The following is a 20,681-nucleotide window of genomic DNA, read 5'->3' on the forward strand; positions in this document are numbered from 1 at the left end:
GTGTGTGTATGTGTGTATATGTGTGTGTGTGTATATGGCTGTGAGTGTATGTGTGTATATGTGTGTGAATGTATGTGTGTGTGAGCGTGTATGAGTGTATGTGTGTGAGTGTGTACATTGTGTGTGTGTGTGCACATAGTATGTATATGTGTGTGTGTGAGTGTATGTATGTGTGTATGTACATAGTGTGTATGTGTGTGTATGTGTGAGAGAGTGTGTGTGTGTACATTGTGTGTGTGTGTGAGAGTGTGTATGTGTGAGTGTGTGTGTGTATGCATTCTGGGGGCTGCACTTCCTTCTCCATGCTCCCTCCCCTGTGGCCAGCGTGAACCTGGGCTGTGGGGACTAACCAAGGAGGCAGCTGTGAAGCAAAATGGGCCATTCTCTCAGGGCTAGTGTGAGTGCGCTCAGTACCTCAGTGTCTTGGATTTCCTTTATCTGAGGCTGTTTTGCGTCCCTTGTCTTTCCCTCTCACAGATATTCCCCTGCTCCCTGGCTCCCCACGCCGGCTGAGCCCTCAGGCAGGGACCAGAGGGGGCCAGGGCCCCAAACACGGACAGCAGTATCTCCAGACGCCAGGTCCCCGGGCCCCAGGTCTGCAGGGCAGTTCCAGCCGAGATCCTGGCCAGCCCTGCGGCGGAGAGAGTGCCCGCAGCAGCTCTGTGAGTACTGGGCAGGGGTGGGGTCGGGGGAGAGGCCGGCCCTGTTTGAGGCCCCCAAGGAGCCTCTAGACCAGGGCATCCTCCAGTTGGGAGCACGTGTGTGAGTGAAAGAGAGAGGCCTGGGTAGGGCCTTTTCTCTTCTGTCTCCAAGTCAGGCACACTTTCCCAGTGCCCTGTTCTGGTCAGAGGAGGGTCGGGAAAGGAGAAGGCATGGGAGGCCAGCTGATGCCACCAATTGGTCTGTAGACCCCCTGGGTCCCCTCCTGCAAGCCTGAGCCTTCTCTGCTATGGTGGCTCTGAGTCTCTCCCTTGTGCCTGGAGCTTCATCTGGTTGCCCAGGTGACCTCTCAGGTGGCTGCAGAGGCAGCTGAGTTTCAAACCAGTAATAAACAGGGAAACACCCACGGGGAGAGGCCGGTCCCTCCCCTGCTTCACCGTGTTCTCTCTCCTCCTCCTCTTTCCACCTCCCCACCTCTGGCGTGGAAGAGAGCAGAAGTCAGTTCCCTGCTGCTGTCTTTGACAGGGTCCTCACCAGTGGCGGGAGAGGAGGATGTGGGGCTGTGAATAGTGCCTGGTGAATTCCCGTGGGTGGGAGGGTAGGGGGCAGGCCAGGTGACTAGAAATTGGTCTTTGTTCCAATGGATCCAGAGAACCTGCCTGTGAGTATTCTGTGTTTAAATATGTAGAGTATTTGCAGGCAGTGGTGCAGATCTGCAAAGAGGTGAGTGTGTGTGGGCCATGGTGCCTGTGGAAGGGGGTGTGTGTGTTAGAGCGCACTCGGGTAGATACATGTGTACACAGGCCCCTTCACCTGTATGGTGCAGGCGTGCTGGTGCAGGGAGACAAGGGTAGAGGTGGCTGTGTGTGCATTTGCAGGTGCTTGCATGTGTGTGTGCAGGCGTGGGTGTGTGGCTCTGTGTGGAGGCAGGAGGTGCGGTTGTGAGGGGTTTGCTGCTGCAGGTACAGTCTGTGTGTGAGTGTGTGTGTGTGCATGGATGCTGGAGCATGTGTGAAGGCACCAGTGCCCAGACTGTCAACAGGTGGGTGGAGGGCTTTGCAAGCTGGCATGACAGATTAACTTAGGCCATTTGGTCCTTTTACTGGAGGCACTGGGGGCCTCTGGGCCTGAGGGGCTTGCTTCTGAGTCCATTTCCCTGAGCCCAGAGCATAGATCAGCCTCCTCTGCTCTCAGCCCTTACTCACCAGACCTTGCCCTGCCTCTCATTTCTCTGGCCAGGTCATCAACAACTATCTGGATGCCAATGAGCCTGTGTCCTTGGAAGCCCGTCTTAGCCGCATGCACTTCCATGACAATCAGAGGAAGGTCGACTATGTGCTCGCCTACCACTACCGGAAACGTGGGATGCACCTGGCCCAAGGCTTCCCTGGCCACTCGCTGGCTATCGTCTCCAATGGGGAGACAGGCAAGGAGCCTCATGCTGGGGGCCCAGGTGACATTGAGCTGGGGCCGCTCGATGCCCTGGAGGAGGAGAGGAAGGAGCAGCGGGAGGAATTTGAGCACAATCTGATGGAGGCTGGACTGGAGCTTGAGAAGGACTTGGAGGTGAGTCATGCGGGTGGCCGGGGACTTGTAGATGGAGTGGCACCGCAGAACCAGGCTCCTAGCGAGAGTGCACCTGACAGAGAGCCTCGGCTTTATTCGGCAGGTGGACTTTTTTTTCTGCTGGAGAAACCAGATTTTCTTTCTTTCTTCTTTTAATTTTTTTTTTTGAGATAGAGTCTCACTCTGTCACCCAGGCTGGTGTGCATTGGCCCCGTCTCAGCTCACTGTAAGCTCCACCTCCTGGGTTCCTGCTATTCTCCTACTTCAGCCTCCCGAGTAGCTGGGACTACAGGTGCCCGCCACTGCACCCGGCTAATTTTTTGTGTGTTTTTTTAAAGTAGAGATGAGGTTTCACCATGTTAGGATGGTCTTGATCTCCTGACCTCGTGATCTGCCTGCCTCGGCCTCCCAAAGTGCTGGGATTACAGGCATGAACCACCGTGCTGGGCCTGGAGAAACCAGATTTTCTTGCCCAAGGACTTTAGAAACAGTCTTATATTGCTAGTGGTCCTGCCTGGGGGATTCCAGGTAGTAGTGGTGGGGTGATGGTGGTGTGCCAATCTGTTCTGTGGGAGTTGGGAGTTGGCCTAGTTAGACATTAAAGGCAAGAAATTTCTTCTTGACATTCTCAGGCCACATCTGGTGGCCTTCTCCATATAGTTTCCTTGGGAAGAAGACCTAGTTTCCTTGTTGAATTTTGGAATAAAATTCCTCTATATCAATCTCCTTCACTAAGGAATGAGCTTGTCTGGGACCCCCGAGGGAGCTGATTTGAGATATATTTGGAAACTCAGTTGGGACATTGGACGTATTTTTTCAACCTATAAGCTACGGATACTCACACCTGCTGTCAGTGCAAGGGCATCTATGGAAATCCATTCATACACATATCCACCCATCCATCCATTCATCCATCCATCTGTCCACCCACCCATGCATCCATCCATCTGTCCACCCACCCATGCATCCATCCATCCATCCATCCATCCATCCATCCATCCATCTATCCATCCATCCATCCATCCATCCATCCATTTATCCACACCACACTGATCCTTTAAAAATGACCTTCCCTTGCCAGGCGCGGTGGCTCACGCCTGTAATCCCAGCACTTTGGGAGGCCGAGGCGGGTGGATCACGAGGTCAGGAGATCGAGACCATTCTGGCTAACATGGTGAAACCCTATCTCTACTAAAAATACAAAAAATTAGCCGGGCGTGATGGCAGGTGCTTGTATTCCCAGCTACTCAGGAGGCTGAGGTAGGAGAATGGCGTGAACCTGGGAGGCAGAGCTTGCAGTGAGCTGAGATCGTGCCACCGCACTCCAGCCTGGGCAACAGAGCGAGACTCTGTCTCAAAAAAATAAAAAAAAAAGAAAAGAAAAAATGACCTTCCCTTGCCATCTCCCCCAAACTCATTCTTACCCTTCCCACCTTCCCTACCCTTCTCCAGGTCATGGGCCTCATCTTGGGTGTGGGCTGGTCACCTTGACCTGTCAGGTCTTTGTGCTATTGCCCTCTCTGCTTTAGGCACTCTATCTCAGACCTGTGCATCACATTCCCTCTCTTCAGGTCCCTGCTCAAATGTCATCTTCTTCCAGATATCTTCCCTGACCATCCTAGCCAAAATACCTCCACCTCGTCCCTCTCTGTCCCTCAATCCTGCCTTACTTTTCTTCATCACACTTAGCATTGCTACCTGGAATAACAATGATGGGCTTTTGTTTGTTTGTTTGTTTTTTTATCTGTGCTCCCATTAGCTCCATAAAGGCAGAGATCTTGTTTGGTTCGCTGCACATCCCCAGCACCTAGGACAGACTCTGGCACATATAGGTGCTTAATAAGTGTCAGCTGAGTATATGAGTGACCTCCCTGAGCCTCAGGTCCCTTATCTGCAAAATAATAGATGCCTTGCTGGATTATACTTAAACATGCCTCATCATTAGATGGGGTAATGAAAATTCCAGCACAACGTCTGGTACATAGTAGGTGCTTAATAAATGCTTATCATGATGATTTTAAAAGGTGTCATGCTGAGGCTTGAGGTGCCATTTTCATCAGAAGTCTGCCTTATAAGATTTAAGTTGGCTGGGTGCGGTGGCTCATGCCTGTAATCCAAGCACTCTGGGAGCCGAGGTGGGAGGATCATGAGGTCAAGAGATCAAGACCAGCCTGGCCAATATGGTGAAACTCTGTCTCTCTTAAAAATACAAAGAAATCAGTGGGCATGGTGGTGCTTGCCTGTAGTCCCAGCTACTCGGGAGGCTGAGGCAGAAGAATCGCTTGAACCCAGGAGGCAGAGGTTGCAGTGAGCCGAGATCGTGCCACTGCACTCCTGCCTGGGTGACACAGGGAGACTCTGCCTCAAAAAAAAAAAAAAAAAAAAAGATTCAAGTCAATGCTGTCCTCAAACTGGAAGGGATCCCCAGAGGTCATACATCCTTTCCTTTCCCCGGTCCCCAGGCAGAATGGCATGTGGCCTGGCTCATGCCTCGTGGTGCCGGCCTGTGCTGCTTTGCCAGACCCTTAAGGCAGAAGACACTCTTCTGCTTTCCACCCATGTAGGAAGAGAGTGCTCCCAGGGATGCTTTAGGCTTCCTTGCTGTTGGAGTGCTGATTTCACTTTTCGAAACCCAAAGCTCACTTGGTGGCTCCACCTGGGATCTGCTAACATGGTGTGTCCATGGTAAAGATGCATTCTGAGCTCCAGGAGCTTACCAGTGTGGGAGCTGTAGTGCATACCTCTGTTGTTGGGTCTGAGGGAGCAGAGGCCAGGGCTTCACTCAGCTGCTCAGTTGGGAAGCAGTGCTCAAGAGGGTGAGCTCTTAAGGCCAATTACATAATGTTCACATTCCAGGCCTGACTTACTAGCTCATGACCTTGGGCAGGTTACCTTACCCTTTTGGTAAAGCTTCCTGGTCTATAAAAAGGAAATAACAGGGCAGGGTGCAGTGGCTCACATCTGTAATCTCAGCATTCATCTCAGACGGTGAGGCAGGTGGATTGCTTGAGGTCAGGAGTTTGAGACCAGCCTGGCCAACATGGTGAAAACCTGTCTCTACTAAAAATACAAAAATTAGCTGGGTGTGGTGGTGCACACCTGTAGTCGCAGCTACTCTGGAGGCTGAGGCAGGAGGATTGCTTGAACCCTGGAGGTGGAGGTTGCAGTGAGCCGAGATTGCACCACTGTACTCCAGCCTGGGTGACAGAGCAAGACTCTGTCTCCAAAAAAAAAAAAAAAAAAAAGAGAGAATAATAATAACAGTACCTTCTTCAGTGGGTTATTATGAAGATGAAACAAGGTAACTAAATAACGTACCTAGAACACTAACAATGAATATTACTGCTATTATTATTATTTACAGTTGCCAGGTTTAGCAAACAAAAATGCAGCATGCCTAGTTAAATCTGAATTTCAGTTCAACAATGCATACTTTTTTTTTTCTTAGCGTGTACAATGAAATATTGGGGACATACACTAAAAATTATTCACTGTGGATTTGAAATTAAAATGTAATGGTCCTGTCCACCCTTAATGCTACAATCAACACCATTGCCCATCTCGACTGCCCCCGTCTCTCCACCATGCTTCATTCTGGTTTCTGTCGGATGTTCCCTGCTTTGGAGGGCACAGAGATGGCTCTTGGGACTGACCAGTGTTAGACTGGGGTCCTGGGTAGTTGTTCCTGTTCCTGTCCCAGACTCCTCCCTCCCAGCCCCCACCCATGGCTTCAAGGCCCCTCAACACTTTTGCATGAGGCTACTCCAGTTCGCGCAGCCTCCCCCAGCATCCCTGTCATCAGAGCCTCCACCTCTTATTGTGGCCTACTGTCTGGCAGTGTTGTCTCTGTCTTCCAAAAGGTGGTTATTATGATCAGTGTTGGGACCTCGAATGCAAAAGGTTGAGTTTACCCTACTTTTCAACCATATGGCATATTACTATCACTGGTCTGCACAAGAACTCGTGGGTTATCTGTTTAAATCTCCCCCTGACGCTGCTCTGCTTGCTACCTCGCAGGCAGTCATTCCAAGGTGTCATCATTCTGGAAAAGATATAGTGTTTGTTTTTTAATTAAAAAAAAAAAATGACTTTATTGTGTAGAACAGTTTTAGATTTACAGAAAAATCGGAAGACTGTACAGCGTTTCCATCTACCCCATTCCCAGTTTCCTGTATTATTAACACTTTACATTAATAGGATACATTTGTTACAATTAATGAACTAATATTGGCACATTATCATTAACTAAGATTTACACTTTCTTCAGATTTCCTTACTGCTGCCTTTTTTTTTTTTAACCTGCTGCCACCCTTCCCTCCCCTCCCCTCCCCTCCCCTCCCCTCCCCTCCCTTTCCCTCCCCTTCCCTCCCCTCCCCTCCCCTTCCCTTCCCTTCCCTGATGAAGTTTTTGCTCTTGTTCCCCAGGCTGAAGTGCAATGGCGCCATCTCGGCTCTCTGCAACCTCCGCCTCCCGGGTTCAAGCAATTCCCCTGCCTCAGCCTCCCGAGTAGCTGGGATTACAGGCGACTACCTGTAATTTTTGTATATGTAGTAGAGATGGGGTTTCACCATGTGGACCAGGCTGGTCCTGAACTTCTGACCTCAGGTGATCCACCCGCCTCGGCCTCCCAAAGTGCTGGACAGGCGTGAGCCACCACGCCTGGCCGATTTTTCTATTCAGAGTTGTCCTTAGACTTCTCTTGGTGGTGACAGTTTCTCAGAACTGTATGCATTCTTAATTTACATAGAAGGTACTGTTTTATAGCCCATTCTGTTTTTTTTACTTTTTTCTCTAGCACTTTATTTTTCAGATCCATTCACATTCTGCATGTACATTGACTCCATTATTTCATTTTTATTTATTTTTGAGACCAGGTCTCACTCTGTCACCCAGGCTAGATTGCAGCAGTGTGATTTCAGCTCACTGCAGCCTCAACTTCCAGGTGCCAGTGATCCTCCTGCCTCAGCCTCTTGAGTAGCTGGGACCACTGGTGTGTGCCACCATGCCCAGCTAATTTTTGCATTTTTTTTGTGGAGACGGGGGGCTTCACCATGTCGCCCAGGCTGTTCTTGAACTCCTGACCTCAAGAGATTCATCCACCTCAGCCTCCCAAAGCGCTGGGATTAGAGGGGTGAGCCACAGTGCCTGGCCAGACTCCATTATTTTTATGAATGAGCAGTTTTGCAGCCACCACCGTGTACCTAGTCACTCCCCTCGTAATAATGACAGGTTGCCTCCAATTGTGTGCCACTGCAAAAACGGATGGAGAATGAATCATCGCCTCCTTTGGGGCCAGCGTTCTGTGATACCCCCGCTCCCTCCATGCCATGTTGGTGTTAAACCGTGGTTGGAGATTCATCAGCTGGAGCCTGTGAGGTTCTGAACGACTTTTCACCATGTTAAGATGCTCGGCCGTGGCTGTGAGCAGCGGCCTGGAATGGGGCCTCGCAGGAGAGGGCGACTTGCCTGACTGCACCTGGTGGCGGTCTGAAGCGTAGGTGCAGTGTCCCCACCTGCTCCGCTGACCCACCCTTCTGAGTTGGGCTAGCTTTTAGGCTCCAGGTGCATTAACTTTAAGGCAAATGGAGAGCAAATGGGTTCCTATCAGAGACCCATTAAAAATGATTCACTTAGCCTTACGGATCAAAAGAATTTGCATCCAATGAACTCTGTTTGACTATCAGAGAATTCACTTCCCACTCTCCTTGATAGCTGGGCATGCTTTTGACAGGATGATAATTGGTGCATACCTCCCATTTGGCATTTCACTTTTTCATTTTTTGTGCATATTTCCATGTATTGATATTGCCCATGTTCATATTCTAAAGACAATGTATTTTATCAAATGTCTTTAAAGTATGGACATTTGCTTTCTTAGTTTGACCATTTGATTAGAATTTCATTTAAAGCCATCCTTGGAGATGCTTACGGGTGACGGAGATATCTGCACCCTCACTTCCAGTTCATAGAAATGAGGGCCACCTGTGGTGCTGTGCATCGCGTCAGAGTGGGAGGCTAATGTAAGCAGTTCAGGAGGCTGCCCCAGCCTCGAGTGTCCAGAGAGTTTCCTGTAGTCTTGGCGGAACTGGGAGTGGGTAAGCTGAACAGGCTCTGACACAGCTCTCGGGAGGTCTGGTCGGCCCACCTCCTCCCACTCTCTCTTAAAGAAACCTCCTGCTTTGACCCAGAGAGCGAGCAGGGCAGAGGCAGAGACTCACGTGCACGGGTGTCAACCGGGGCACCTGAGAGAGGAGTCTGAAAACCAGGCACAGGGCAGTCCTGTGGAAGCCAGGAGGACGTGTTTGTAGACTTTGAGTTAAAGGCCTTCTCTCGCCTTGCAGGCCCTGAAATCCTAGTGGACATGGCCCCAAACTTTATCCTTGTGGGCAGCTAGATAGCTGACATTGGAAACGGAGAAGACGGCATGACAGAAAGGCCAGGTGCACCCTTGCTAGGGGCTGGCTTTCCTGAGATTGGGGGACCAGGGAACTGATAGCAGAAGTTGCTTTAAAAGTCATTGTGGGCCGGGCGCGGTGGCTCAAGCCTGTAATCCCAGCACTTTGGGAGGCCGAGAGGGACGGATCACGAGGTCAGGAGATCGAGACCATACTGGCTAACACGGTGAAACCCCGTCTCTACTAAAAAATACAAAAAACTAGCCGGGCGAGGTGGCGGGTGCCTGTAGTCCCAGCTACTCGGGAGGCTGAGGCAGGAGAATGGTGTAAACCCGGGAGGCGGAGCTTGCAGTGAGCTGAGATCTGGCCACTGCACCCCAGCCTGGGCGACAGAGCGAGACTCTGTCTCAAAAAAATAAATAAAAAGTCAGTGTGGCCTGGCATCTCCAGCAGGTCTGTGGGCTGTTCTTGGAGGGGGCAGCATACCATCAGGGAAGCCTGGGGGCCCACACTGCTTTCGGGAGGTGGAGCTCTCCTCTCTGTCTTGGTATCAGTTGCGAATCCAGGAATGGCCCAAATCCTTTCTCTGTAGAGAGGAGACTCCCTCCTCCTATGCCATGAGGTGTCTCTGACCCCTGACTCCTCACCCTGTAGGTCTGGCAGAGCCTGGGTGTCTGGCATCTCAACCTGACTTGCAGCACTGAGCCGAAGGTGGCCGGGGGACATCTTGGGTGTGTGATGTCGTGTCCTCCCATGAGACCCATTTAGTGGAGAGGACTGAGAAAATCAGAATGTTGTCTCGCTTTCTGTTTTCTTTTTCTTTTTTCTTTTTTGAGATGGAGTCTCACTCTGTCGCCCAGGCTGGAGTGCAGTGGCGCAATCTCGGCTCACTGCAACCTCCGCCTCCCGGGTTCAGGTGGTTCTCCTGCCTCAGCCTCCTGAGTAGCTGGGATTACAGGCGCCCGCCACCACGCCCAGCTAATTTTTGTATTTTTAGTAGAGACAGGGTTTCACCATGTTGGTGAGGCTGGTCTCGAACTCCTGACTGTGTGATCTGCCTGCCTCGGCCTCCCAAAGGCTTCGCTTTCTTAAAACCAGCTGCCACTGTTTCTCGGGCTCTGTTGCCATCCCACTTTCCCACCTCCTTTTCAGGAGGAGGTGGGGGTGGCTTTCAGAAATTCTGTCTTTAGAGCGAGATTTAATCTATGGTTTAAAGGAAGAAAACAGAGTTTTCCGAGTGCCTTTTTTGAGCCTCATGATGTGTGGTTTTGCTTTCACTGGTGCTCATTTAGTCTTCATGGATACCCTGCAAGGGGGTGTTATTAGCTTGGAGGAGAGAAGCCAACTGGCTTGGCCAAGGTCATACGGCCACTAAGGGGTCCTGCTGGGATTTGCACCCCGTCTGAGCTTTAGAGCTTCTAGGATCCTTGTCATCCCAGGGAGAATGAACCAAGCACTTTATAGTAGTTTTCTGTTCCTCCCTCCCCAGAGTTCACGGAGATTCTCTGCAGAGGCCAGCAGTTACTTATTCAAAGCGGGACCGATTTATGGAGTACCTGTTCTCCCTTTCCAGAAGGAGCGTGTGGCGCCAGGGCCGTGAGCCCACTGGAGTCTGGGCTTTTTGCTCTCGCTGGAGGCTGCTCTGTGGCCTCTGAAGCACAGGCTGGCCCTGGGTGACCATTTTTTGGGACCCAGCTCAGTCCATCGCCTCACAGGGCGAACACTCAGACTCGCCGCTGTCTTCCTCACTCTTGCCTGTATAAAATTTGTCTTGAAGCAGTTCTCCTCTTATCATTCTCAAGTCTGGCTTTGGTTTTGCTTTGCTGGGGAAACTAGGGCTTAGAATCCTTAGGAAAACCTTGCTGTTTGGTTTTCCAGGGTGACAGCGTCCCCTGGAGGCCTCCCTCCCCATTGCTCTGCCTTGGGCATCCACAGAGGGCAGGCTGCTGGTGCTGGATCGAGGAGTGGTGTATTTCTGTGGGATGGGGATCTCCAGGCCCCCACTGACTCCATTATAAAATGAGTCTGTTTTCTCCTCTGGAGTGGGATGGGGGCGTGTGTTCCTAGGAAAGGATGTAGCAAATGCAGGGAAAATGCAAATGTGGGTTTTAATGATGCCCTCGTCTCTACTATTTGTTGGTGCCGCTGTTGTGCTCTCCTGAGTGTAGGGAACAGTCGTGCCGCTGCTGCTCACACTAATGACTGGGGAAGATGCGACGATTTCCCCCTGGCCTTGGCTGTGTTCCTGTCCCACTTGTCCCACCTCCAGGCAGCAGGCTGGGGCCTTGGGCTTCTCCCTTGCCTCTTTCCTACCCCAGGGGATCTTTGAGGAACACAACAAAGAACCCTGCAGTCCCTGCCTATGAGACCACACAGCTGAGGAGAGGCAGGCACAGTAGGGCTGGATTTGATCTCAGAGGGGATGCCTCCAGGCAGCCTGGGGTGGGGATGCACAGGGAAAGCAGGGAGGGGCAAGGGAAGCCCCCGAACCCCCAAACCCAGGTGCATGTCTATTTCCATCTCCACAGATTCTATAATGAGAACATTAACCTTCAGCATTCTCCTCTGATGCTCCTTTTAGCACCCCCCACCCCAACCTCCCCAACCCTGAGGAGGTTAGAGCAGCTGGTGTGCTTTCTCACTGACTAGGAAACGTAAAGCACCTTGTCAAGCGGGTGAGCAGCAGGGCTGCGCCTTGAAACAAGGTCTTGCTTCTGCTCCTCTCGTTCTTTATTATCTTGTACTCCCCAGGGGTGGCACTCATCCAGCCACGGAGATGAACACTGTCCAGGTTTTGTACAAAATTGGGCAGTGGGTCTAGTGAAAAGCAGGCTGAGGGTTTACAAGGAGGAGGAAGGGAGCTGGGTGTGGCTCTTTTCCAAGTCCTTTATGTCTGGAGTCTTTTACCAACTGACACGTTGCTTCTGGAGATTTGTAGGATTCCTCAGACGGGGCTGGAAGGAGGTTTCTGGGCTTTGACATGCCATATCCCAAACTGCAGCACCAGATGGCACGGCTCCGCAAACGTCGCGATTGTCCTTGTCAAGGGTTTCTGGTCTGTGCATCACCTTAGCCAGCTGTGTGCTTTGCTGATTTTCTTTGTTACCAGGTGCCACCTGTGATGTGTGAGAAGGTGGGATCATAGGACATTACAGTCGTAACAGCTTGAGATAATTTCTTTCAATTTTGTCTTAGAGCAGGAACTGAAGCCCAGAGAGAGCCTGTGACTGGCACAAGGTCACACTGCTGGTTAATGCCTTAATCGGATTAAATACTGACATTATAGAGTCTATGCAGACAAATAAGCCACGGGCGTCTGGCTTTCTTGCGTTAGTCTTTCTCCTAGCAAAGTTATTATCTCCCTGTCCTACTGGTATTCCTGGTATAACTGTACTTGCTGTTCGTGGCTGGTGCCTGCCCTGATTCACCGTATGTTATGCTGGTTGTTAAATATCTTGAGTATCATCTGTGCTTCCTACTGTCATTCACATCAATGTCTGCATTTGGTGAAGAGAGACTTGGGGGACAGTCGGTCTCTGTCTTGCTAATCATCCCTTTTCGCGGCACTGCTAGATGTTTTGGGCTCTGAGACGAACATTGAGGGCGAAAGCCCTTCCCCATCCATCACTTGATAAGTACAGGGCCTTTGTCGGTCTGGGGCTGGTTGGGCAGTCACAGCAGCTGTAAAGCAGCTGCCAGGAGGGACCTGCCAGTCTCGGCCTCTGGCCCCTCTCTCCTGCTTTTAATGTAGCAGACATTTACTGAGCACCTACTAGGTGCTAGGTCCGGGGTGGGCTGGGAACTGAGGATGCCGAGGTGAATAAGACGTGGCCCCTGCTTTCAAGGGAAGCAGACCTGACCTGGGAGAATCACACAATAGGGTCTAAAAGTGCAGTAACAGAGGTGAGAAGAGTCCTGGGAGAGTGACCGATGGTCCGACGGACTGGGTAGGCTTAACTCTGGTTTGAAGGTCTGGGTGAAATCACCTTCCCTCTCCCTGCCCCCAGACGCTGGGGTCCAGCAGGAGTGGGTGAGCGGTGTTTCCTACCCCTGTCAGATATCCAGGAAGAATTCGCCCTCAGGATGCTGAGTTGCTGGCATGGACTGTGCAAGTTTGAAAGGTTTAGCTGAAGTGGGTGGTGTATGTGGTAGACAGTCTTTGAGGCTTTGAGGTCTGAGGATGCACAGAGTGGTTATATCTGGGCTTGCCAGATGATGAGGGTGGTTCTTGGGGCTACTTCAGCCTTAAGTGTCCCTCCTTCACTGCAGACACAGTCTCCCTGCTACCCCTGGACAGCTTCTTAGGGTGCTTATATCTGATGACTCCTGGGGCCATGTGACAGTATCAGGGGTTCTTGAATCTTGAGGGTTTTGTGGATAGAATTCAGGGTTAGAATCCACAAACTTGAACACTAGAAAATTGCATCTTTATTTTCATCAACATTTAACTGACATTTAGTATCTACTTCAGTTAATGATATAGGCAAAAACCTACATTAAGATGAGTACCTGTGACTGTCACTAGTAGAAATAACACATGGAGGCCAGGCGCAGTGGCTCACACCTGTAATCCCAGCACTTTGGGAGGCCTTAATGGGTGGATCACCTGAGGTCAGGAGTTCCAGACTGGCCTGGCTGACATGGTGAAACTGTGTCTCTACTAAAATACAAAAATTAGCCAGACGTGGTGGCACGTGCCTGTAATCCCAGCTACTCCAGAGGCTGAGGCATGAGAATTGTTTGAACCCAGGAGGTGGAGATTGCAGTGAGCCGAGATTGTGCCACTGCCCTCCAGCCTGGGTGACAGAGTGAGACTGTCTCAAAAAACAAAACAAAACAACAACAACAAAACAATAACAATAACGAACACATAGATTTGTATCACATCAAATTTGTTGCACAAATCTCGAAAACAAATTAGAGTCATTTCTACTTAGAAATTATGTTAATTTTTAGATGCGTCTCTAGGTCTCATTATTTCATGTGTTAATAGAGAAGGAAGTCTATTACTACATCAAAAATTTATATTTAACTCTTTGGATAACTCTATTTCTATACATTTAGTCTCTCTGTTGCCCTGGATAATTATTTTATACATTTAAAAACATTCTGAGAGGGGTCCATAGATTTCATCAGACTGTCCTGAGGTTCCATTCCATGGCCCCCAAATGCTTACAAACCCTGGAACATATTCCCCAAAGCCTAGGAGAAGCCTTAGGTAGAGCGTGGTAGTCTTGCCTGGCTGCTGTATGAAGGGAGATCAAATGGGAACGGCCGCCACCTGCTCTCTGGGGACGCATTGGCCGGAGAGGGCTCCTGGAGTCCTGCTGCAGGTGCACTCGTGGAGCATGGGATGATGCTGGGCTCCTGTTTGCGGCTGCCGCTCCATGTGCATGGCTAACTGCGCTTTGGAAGCATGTCATTTAGTCCGTGGTGTGCCTGAACCCAAGAAGGGAGCTGAGCACTGGAAGACCTGGGTTCTAGGACCTTGTCTGCTGCCAACTGGCTTCTTTCTGGATCTCGACTTCTGTTCTGGAAAAAGAGAAGGTTGGGTGTGAAATCAGGGATTCTCCAGCTGTGTATCTGACAGTGCCGTCTTCCCATGACTTGGACTGAGGCAGTCTATACCAAAATGAAAACATTGATAATGTTTTTGCAATTTACTAAAAAGTAACATGAATAAAGATAGTTTTCTCAATTTACAGTTGTTCTAACAGATCTTTTTGTGAAACCTTTGGAAGCTGTTACTCCTTGCCTGCCAGTAAGTACTTGCTGAGGGCAAAAGGAGTGGGTGAGAAGTGAAAGAATATTAATGAGAGCATGTGGAATTGGCCAATCATGTTTAATTTCTAGGCTTAGTTTGGGTTGAGGGTTATTCTACAGAATTGTTCCTAGTTTTAATGGTGGAATTAAGCACGTTGGTACGTTAAGGACCTTTGTAAAGGATCTTGCAAACAGCATCATGAGCTGTGGGTGTTCTCCTAGCTCCCACCAGTCTCCAAGGCCCCTTCCTGCTCTGTTATTCTGTCGACCTACAGCACATAATGATGCATTCTGCTCAAAAGGCCGACGACTCTTGTTCTGAGTGGACTCATGAATCTGTGTGGAGTGAAGGCCATTCTCCAGAGGAGATAATGCTGCTGTTTACATCCAGGCACCAATATGAGCAATGGTACGTCCCACTTATTCCCAGCCTTCCCTGTTCTGTGCACACAATTGTAAGGGAAAACAAAGCGAAAGTTACAATGGAAGCAAAAGGAAGGAAGAACAGCTGTTGGGGCTGTTAGCTGTGTCACTGTCTGCTGAGCGGGGCATGCCCTTAGGAGGCCTCATGTTCTCTTATCTCTCTTGGCTTGCCCAGGAGCTTAGCTAAAGTCAGAGAGTTCCATGATGATTCATGGGAATGGACATTTATGGCCTAATGGCTCCTAGGGGATCCTGGGTCCATTCTGATGTCTCCCAGAATGTGTTTACCATTCCTTGAGCATCACTGGGTTGGGAGTCTCGGCTGCTGCAAACCACTCCACTGTGGCCAGCAGTTGGACTCTCTGTCCAGCCCAGCTCCCTGGACAGTCGGACTCTCGGCTTGGATAGGGTGACTGCTGGTATTCATATTACTGCCTTGTTGAGTTTCCACTCAGGAATTGGTTATTCTCAGGTGTTACGGGCTGGGGTCTGTTTGACTGTGGATATTTCAGCCAATGTTGTTTATCCCTTTTTTTCTGGGCTCTTCCGGCCCAGGGAACTTGCACTTAGCTCATCCACAGGCCATTGGAGGGTGAAGGCTTCTTAGGCCTCAGAGAGGACCTGTGATTCTTAGTACCTTTTCAGGAACAGGAAGCAGAAGGAGTGGAATTTGTTGGGTGTGCTGTTCTGTTGTTCTGTTCAGACATGGGAACCCCCAAAGGCTTCAGAGTGGAAGCCCCAGGGTCCTCGGAGCTGGTGTGGGTTTGCTGCTGTCTCCCTACCACACGTGGCCACCACACGTGGCCCGTGCGTGGTTACGAGTTTGTGTGTGTTGCTATGTACTGCTCTCACGATGCATTGTGGAGCTGGGGAGGTTGCATTCAGACCAACTCAGGCCACGCCTGTGAGCAGGGTCTGGCATCCCAGCTCTGCCTGCTGAAGGCTGAGAGCATCGGTGGTATGTGTGGGAGCTGCCTTCCCCACTGGGCTCCCCAGCAGCATGATGTAGCAAGAATAACTTAGGGGGTGGAAAGCGAAGGGCCAGGTTCACGGATGTGTGTCTTCGTGCAAGGTTCTTAGCCATGCTGGGTCTGTTTTCTTATCTGGGATCTGTATCCCACACCGTTCATGGGCAAAATACTTCATGAATTGTAGTGTGTCGTAAAATAAGCCAAAGTTGGCTCTCCCACCCTGTCTACCTTTGTGCTTCAATTTTCCGTTTTTTTTTTTTTTTTGCCTACTTTATAAGCTGAGTTGAATTTCCATCTTATTTTCTGAATGAATGAAACTGCCTGATGAATGATGAGATATCCCCAAAGGGAGAAGGTGCAGGGAGTTTACTGTCTAGTTAGGAAATTACAAAATTCATGAACAGAGAGTTAACAATTCAAGGCATATATGCCAATTGCCTCTTTTCTGGGCTCCCCGAGTAAAAGGTTTCACAAATTCCAGTTATTTGAATACCATGATTATGAGTTTGAATACCATGACTTACTAGAGTCACAGTTTTAGGCATAGCCATTTACTATCCGGACTATTATTTGCTGAATGTTTTTGTTCAATTGGCTCACTTTTGAAACTTAAATTTATTTTAAAGGGAAATATTCTGTCATTATCAGAAATGGAGAACCAATATCACTGGCCAACAGATAGACAATAATTATAAAAATAGGCACAACAGGAACAAAACGATATCATTCATTTCTAGCTGGATACTGTTGACTGCAGGGGGTCCGAGACTGGGACCTGCTTACTCTTTGTTGAGAAGGAAGCTTAGCTAGCATCAGAGAGGTTAAAGACATATTGGTAACAAACGGATACTTTATTTTTGCAGGATAATTGAAAAGGGACTTTCTTGTTATTTAGAAATGTTATTTGATGCTATGTTGCATCCATCCATCATCTAATGCCCCTCGTTCTGTACTCGGGCAATATTACCAAAGTGCCTAGTACATCCTCTGGAACTACGCTTGTCCCTGGATGGATTGAAGACTTTTAGAACATAGACTGTGGCTTTCTAATTTATTTTTATTTCTATTTTATTTATTTTATTTTTATTTGTTTATTCATTTTGAGACAGAGTCTCGCTCTGTCATCAGGCTGGAGTGCAGTGGCACGATCTTGGCTCACTGCAACCTCTGCCTCCCGGGTTCAAGTGATTCTCCTGCCTCAGCCTCCCGAGTAGCTGGGATTACAGGCATGCATCACCACACCTGGCTAATTTTTGTATTTTTAGTAGAGACTGTTCACCATGTTGGCCAGGATGGCCTCAAAATCTTGACCTCGTGATCTGCCTGCCTTGGCCTCCCAAAGTGCTGGGATTACAGGCGTGAGTCACTGCGCCCGGCCTTTATTTTATTTTTGAAACATAGAGATGGGGTCTTGCTATGCTCTTGACCAGGCTGCTCTTGAACTGCTGGCCTCAAGTGATCCTCCTTTCTCCCAAAGTACTGGGATTACAGGTGTGAGTCGCCATGGATAGCCTCATTTTTTTTTTTTTTTTAACAGTGTGTGACACATTGATAATATAATAGCCTTTAGTGCTGTTTGTTGAATGATTCAAAGCAAAACACCTATCAAAGATAATACATTGTACAGTTGCTCCAGGGACCAGAGGTGCCCAGGAGCTGGAGTTGACAGGGAAGGCCAACTGGAGAGGAAACTCTTGGTGGCTTCTCCTAGCCCTGTCCCATGTATAGCAGCCTGGGATCTCTGTGCATCAGCTCCTATCCTTTTCCCGCACTGACACCTTCTCCAATTCCTGCTTCTCATTCAATAGCAGTGTTGCCTTTGGTTCTCCCATCTCCTTCCTCAGTCTGGGAAGAAAGCACCACAGCAATCTGCAGCCTGCTCAGAGCCACCCACCCTGAGGAGACGCCCAACGAGAGCAGAGCTAAAAGCCAGGGTGGGAGGAAGGGATGGGGGAGAGAAGGTGAGAGAGAGGAGACCTGTGGGGTAAACCCGAGTCCCTGAACAGGCCGCCTTCTGGTCCAATGTTTTGGGGATTTGGTGACCTGTTGGGGAAAGAGGTTTAGCCCTGGGGTGTTAGCAGATTTTTTTCTATCTTTCCACCCTTCCTTCTTCTCTAGTTCTTGCCTTGTCTTCTTTCTTTCAACCCTCTCTGGCTCTGTGCCATTGGGCAGATTCCAAGGTCATAATGATTACTGTTGTCATGGACTTGGATTTGTCATGGGCTCTTCAGAAAAAAGACGCAGACACGATTTCCTGGGGACAGTATGTCAGGAACTGTCTCCTTGTCCTGAAGTCTTCTCTGGTGGTGGGATCTTACTTTTCCAGTCATCAGGAATTTCCTATTCAGTGTTGCCAGGAGTACCTGTTCTCTCTTTCCTGCCGCTGGGGCCTCATGAGTCTTGGGCCCCTCCCTCTCTGATCACTGTATTTCTGCTTTTGAAGTTATTAGTAATAACAGATGCTTCTACCGTGCTAGGAACATAAAGTAACTCATTTAATCTTTAAAACTACTCCATGAAGCATACACTACCACTGCCCCTAGTTTGCAGAGAAGAAAATCAAAGTTACATAACTTGATCAGGGTCATCCCAGCACTGGCCCCCAGGGGGGTGGGGGAGCTGACATTCCACACCGTCCTCCTTGCCAGAGCCCCAGGTGGCCCCAGGCGCCACACGGCCCTGACATGCCACAGCACCTGGTGCTCCCTTCAGTTCTTTCAGCGTCATCCCCCAGCCTCAGCCCCCCGGGAACTCTTGCTGCCAGTGAGGGATTCAGACCCTGAGAGCCTGAGCTGTCAGTCACTGCTACGTCCTCCCTCTCCAGGGATGAGGTTCCTGTCGTCTGAGTTTGGCATGGGGAAAGGGGAGTCCTAGCTCCCACCATTTGGATTGTCAGCCACTTAAGAAAGTTCAGGGGAGGAGAACACCTCTGAACTTGAGAGTATCCTCTGCTTATCATTTTTTTTTTTTTTTTTGAAAGGTAGTCTTGCTCTGTACCCAGGCTGGAGTGCAGTGGCGCGATCTCCGCTCACTGCAAGCTCCACCTCCCGGGTTCACGCCATTCTCCTGCCTCAGCCTCCTGAGTAGCTGGGACTACAGGCGCCCGCCACCGCGCCCGGCTGATTTTTTGTATTTTTAGTAGAGACGGGGTTTCACCGTGGTCTCGATCTCCTGACCTTGTGATCCGCCCGCCTCAGCCTCCCAAAGTGCTGGGATTACAGACTCTGTTATATCATTTTGTTTCCTGTTCCCTTTGTTCTGCTGACCCCGTCTTCCCTCCTCTCAGCCTAGGTGGGAGGTTGTGGGTTGGGAAGAGCTGGATCCCTGCTGATACCTTTTAATTACCCATGGGCTGTGTTCGTGGTGAGAATCAGTCTGCTCAGGACGGCCCCTGAGACAGGTGTATGGGTCTGGAGCCAGCAAGCAGGGGTGAGAGGTAGCAAGGCTTCCCAGGGGGAGCAAGGCTAGAGGATGACACTGCAAAATTTGAAGATCGGGAAGGAGCATCATGTGCTGTGGCGTGTCGGGGCCGTGTGGTGCCAGGAGCCACCTGGGGCTGTGGCAGGGAGGATGGGACGGTGTGGAGTATCAGCTCCCCCCACCGGGAGCAGTACTGGGACAAACCCACAGGTGTGCGTGCTGCTCATTCCTGCTACAGGCATCAGGAGAGGTAATGGTGGGCCTGGGAGGCGTCTGCCCTGGGCACACTCAGCCTTCTTCTTCTGTGGCTCCCCTTCCGTGTGGTTTTCCCATCACTCTCCCTCCTTCCAATCCTGCTCATTCAGACCCTTTAGTGTAACCCTGCTTTGTGGCAGCTGCATTTTTCTCAGGGATCAAAGCCTTAGGTGAATGGCGGTGTATTGGGCACCAGCAGGTGGTGCAGGTTCTGGAAATCACATCATATTGGCTCTTTCCTTTTTCAAAGACCATGGTCCCAGATGGGAGTCCCCCCTTCTTCACTCCAGCTTCCATAAGCTGCATACACTGGAGACTAATGCTGCAGCCACCAGGCAACATTTGGGATGGAACACTCCGCAGGCGCAGAGGCCTGCATTGCTCTGGGGTGGAGAAAGAGGACGATCATGTGGTGGGCATGTTTCGGGAGGTCAGTGTTTAACGAAGAAAGCAGAAGCCAGGAAACCGCCCAGGGTCGTGCAGGATGACCCACGTCCATGTGTGGGTTTCCTCCATATGGGGGCTACTCAGGGAGCGTGAGTGCTTAATCTGTTCACCGCCTCCTGCATTCTGGGTCACTCCTTCCTGCTGCTAGGATGCTCAGAAGTGGGAGCTAATTGAGTCGTTAATCTTAGTCTAAACCAAGCTGAATTACACAGATATGCTGAATCTTCCACCCTCAAATGCAGAGTACAAATCCCTCCAGGACCAAAGGACCAAAGGGCTGTGGTTTATCTGTGCTACCACCCATCATGTGTGCCAGTTTGGATAATTGCCAATTGTGTCTACACACACACACATCTTTGCACATCCTAGCTGTCTTACTGTGATTTTTGGAACGAAGAGTGGCAGAGCTGGGAAGGTTTCTTGAAGAAGAATGTCCCGGTGCAAAGCACAGTGTGACTGCCAGCCGGAATCTGAATTTCAGCTGAGCCACTAAAGCACATATAACTGTGGGGAAATTATATGGTACTTCACATCACTTCTGTTTTCTTCTCTGTAAAAGTAATCTGGCTGAATTGTTTGAAGAAGGATGGTGCATAGTGGGTGCTTAATATTTGCCCAATAAACAAATAATTAAATGATATAATGTATCACTATACTGAGGCATTATACTGATATATCTCTGAGTGTAATCTAGCCTGTAAACTGACTGTAGTATACATATACTGATATATATGCAGTGCCTGACATACATCAGAAACTCAGGATTAGCTGTTCTTAGAGT

The 20,681-nt window shown here is 49.8% G+C and overlaps 1 protein-coding gene across 1 annotated transcript in view; it reads left to right on the forward strand.

Annotated features, from left to right (window-relative positions):
• Positions 1-220: 220 nt before the first annotated feature.
• Positions 221-20,681, forward strand: part of LOC105484171 (anoctamin 2) — a 363,016-nt gene continuing 342,555 nt past the window's right edge. The window contains exons 1-2 of the mRNA XM_011745546.2: positions 221-662; positions 1,900-2,226. Coding sequence (XP_011743848.1) covers positions 1,960-2,226 — 267 coding nt within the window. The 5' untranslated portion in view covers positions 221-662; positions 1,900-1,959. The remainder of the gene's footprint in view (positions 663-1,899; positions 2,227-20,681) is intronic.

The sequence above is a fragment of the Macaca nemestrina genome, chromosome 10 (assembly GCF_043159975.1).
Source record: "Macaca nemestrina isolate mMacNem1 chromosome 10, mMacNem.hap1, whole genome shotgun sequence".
NCBI classification, from domain to species: Eukaryota; Metazoa; Chordata; class Mammalia; order Primates; family Cercopithecidae; genus Macaca; species Macaca nemestrina.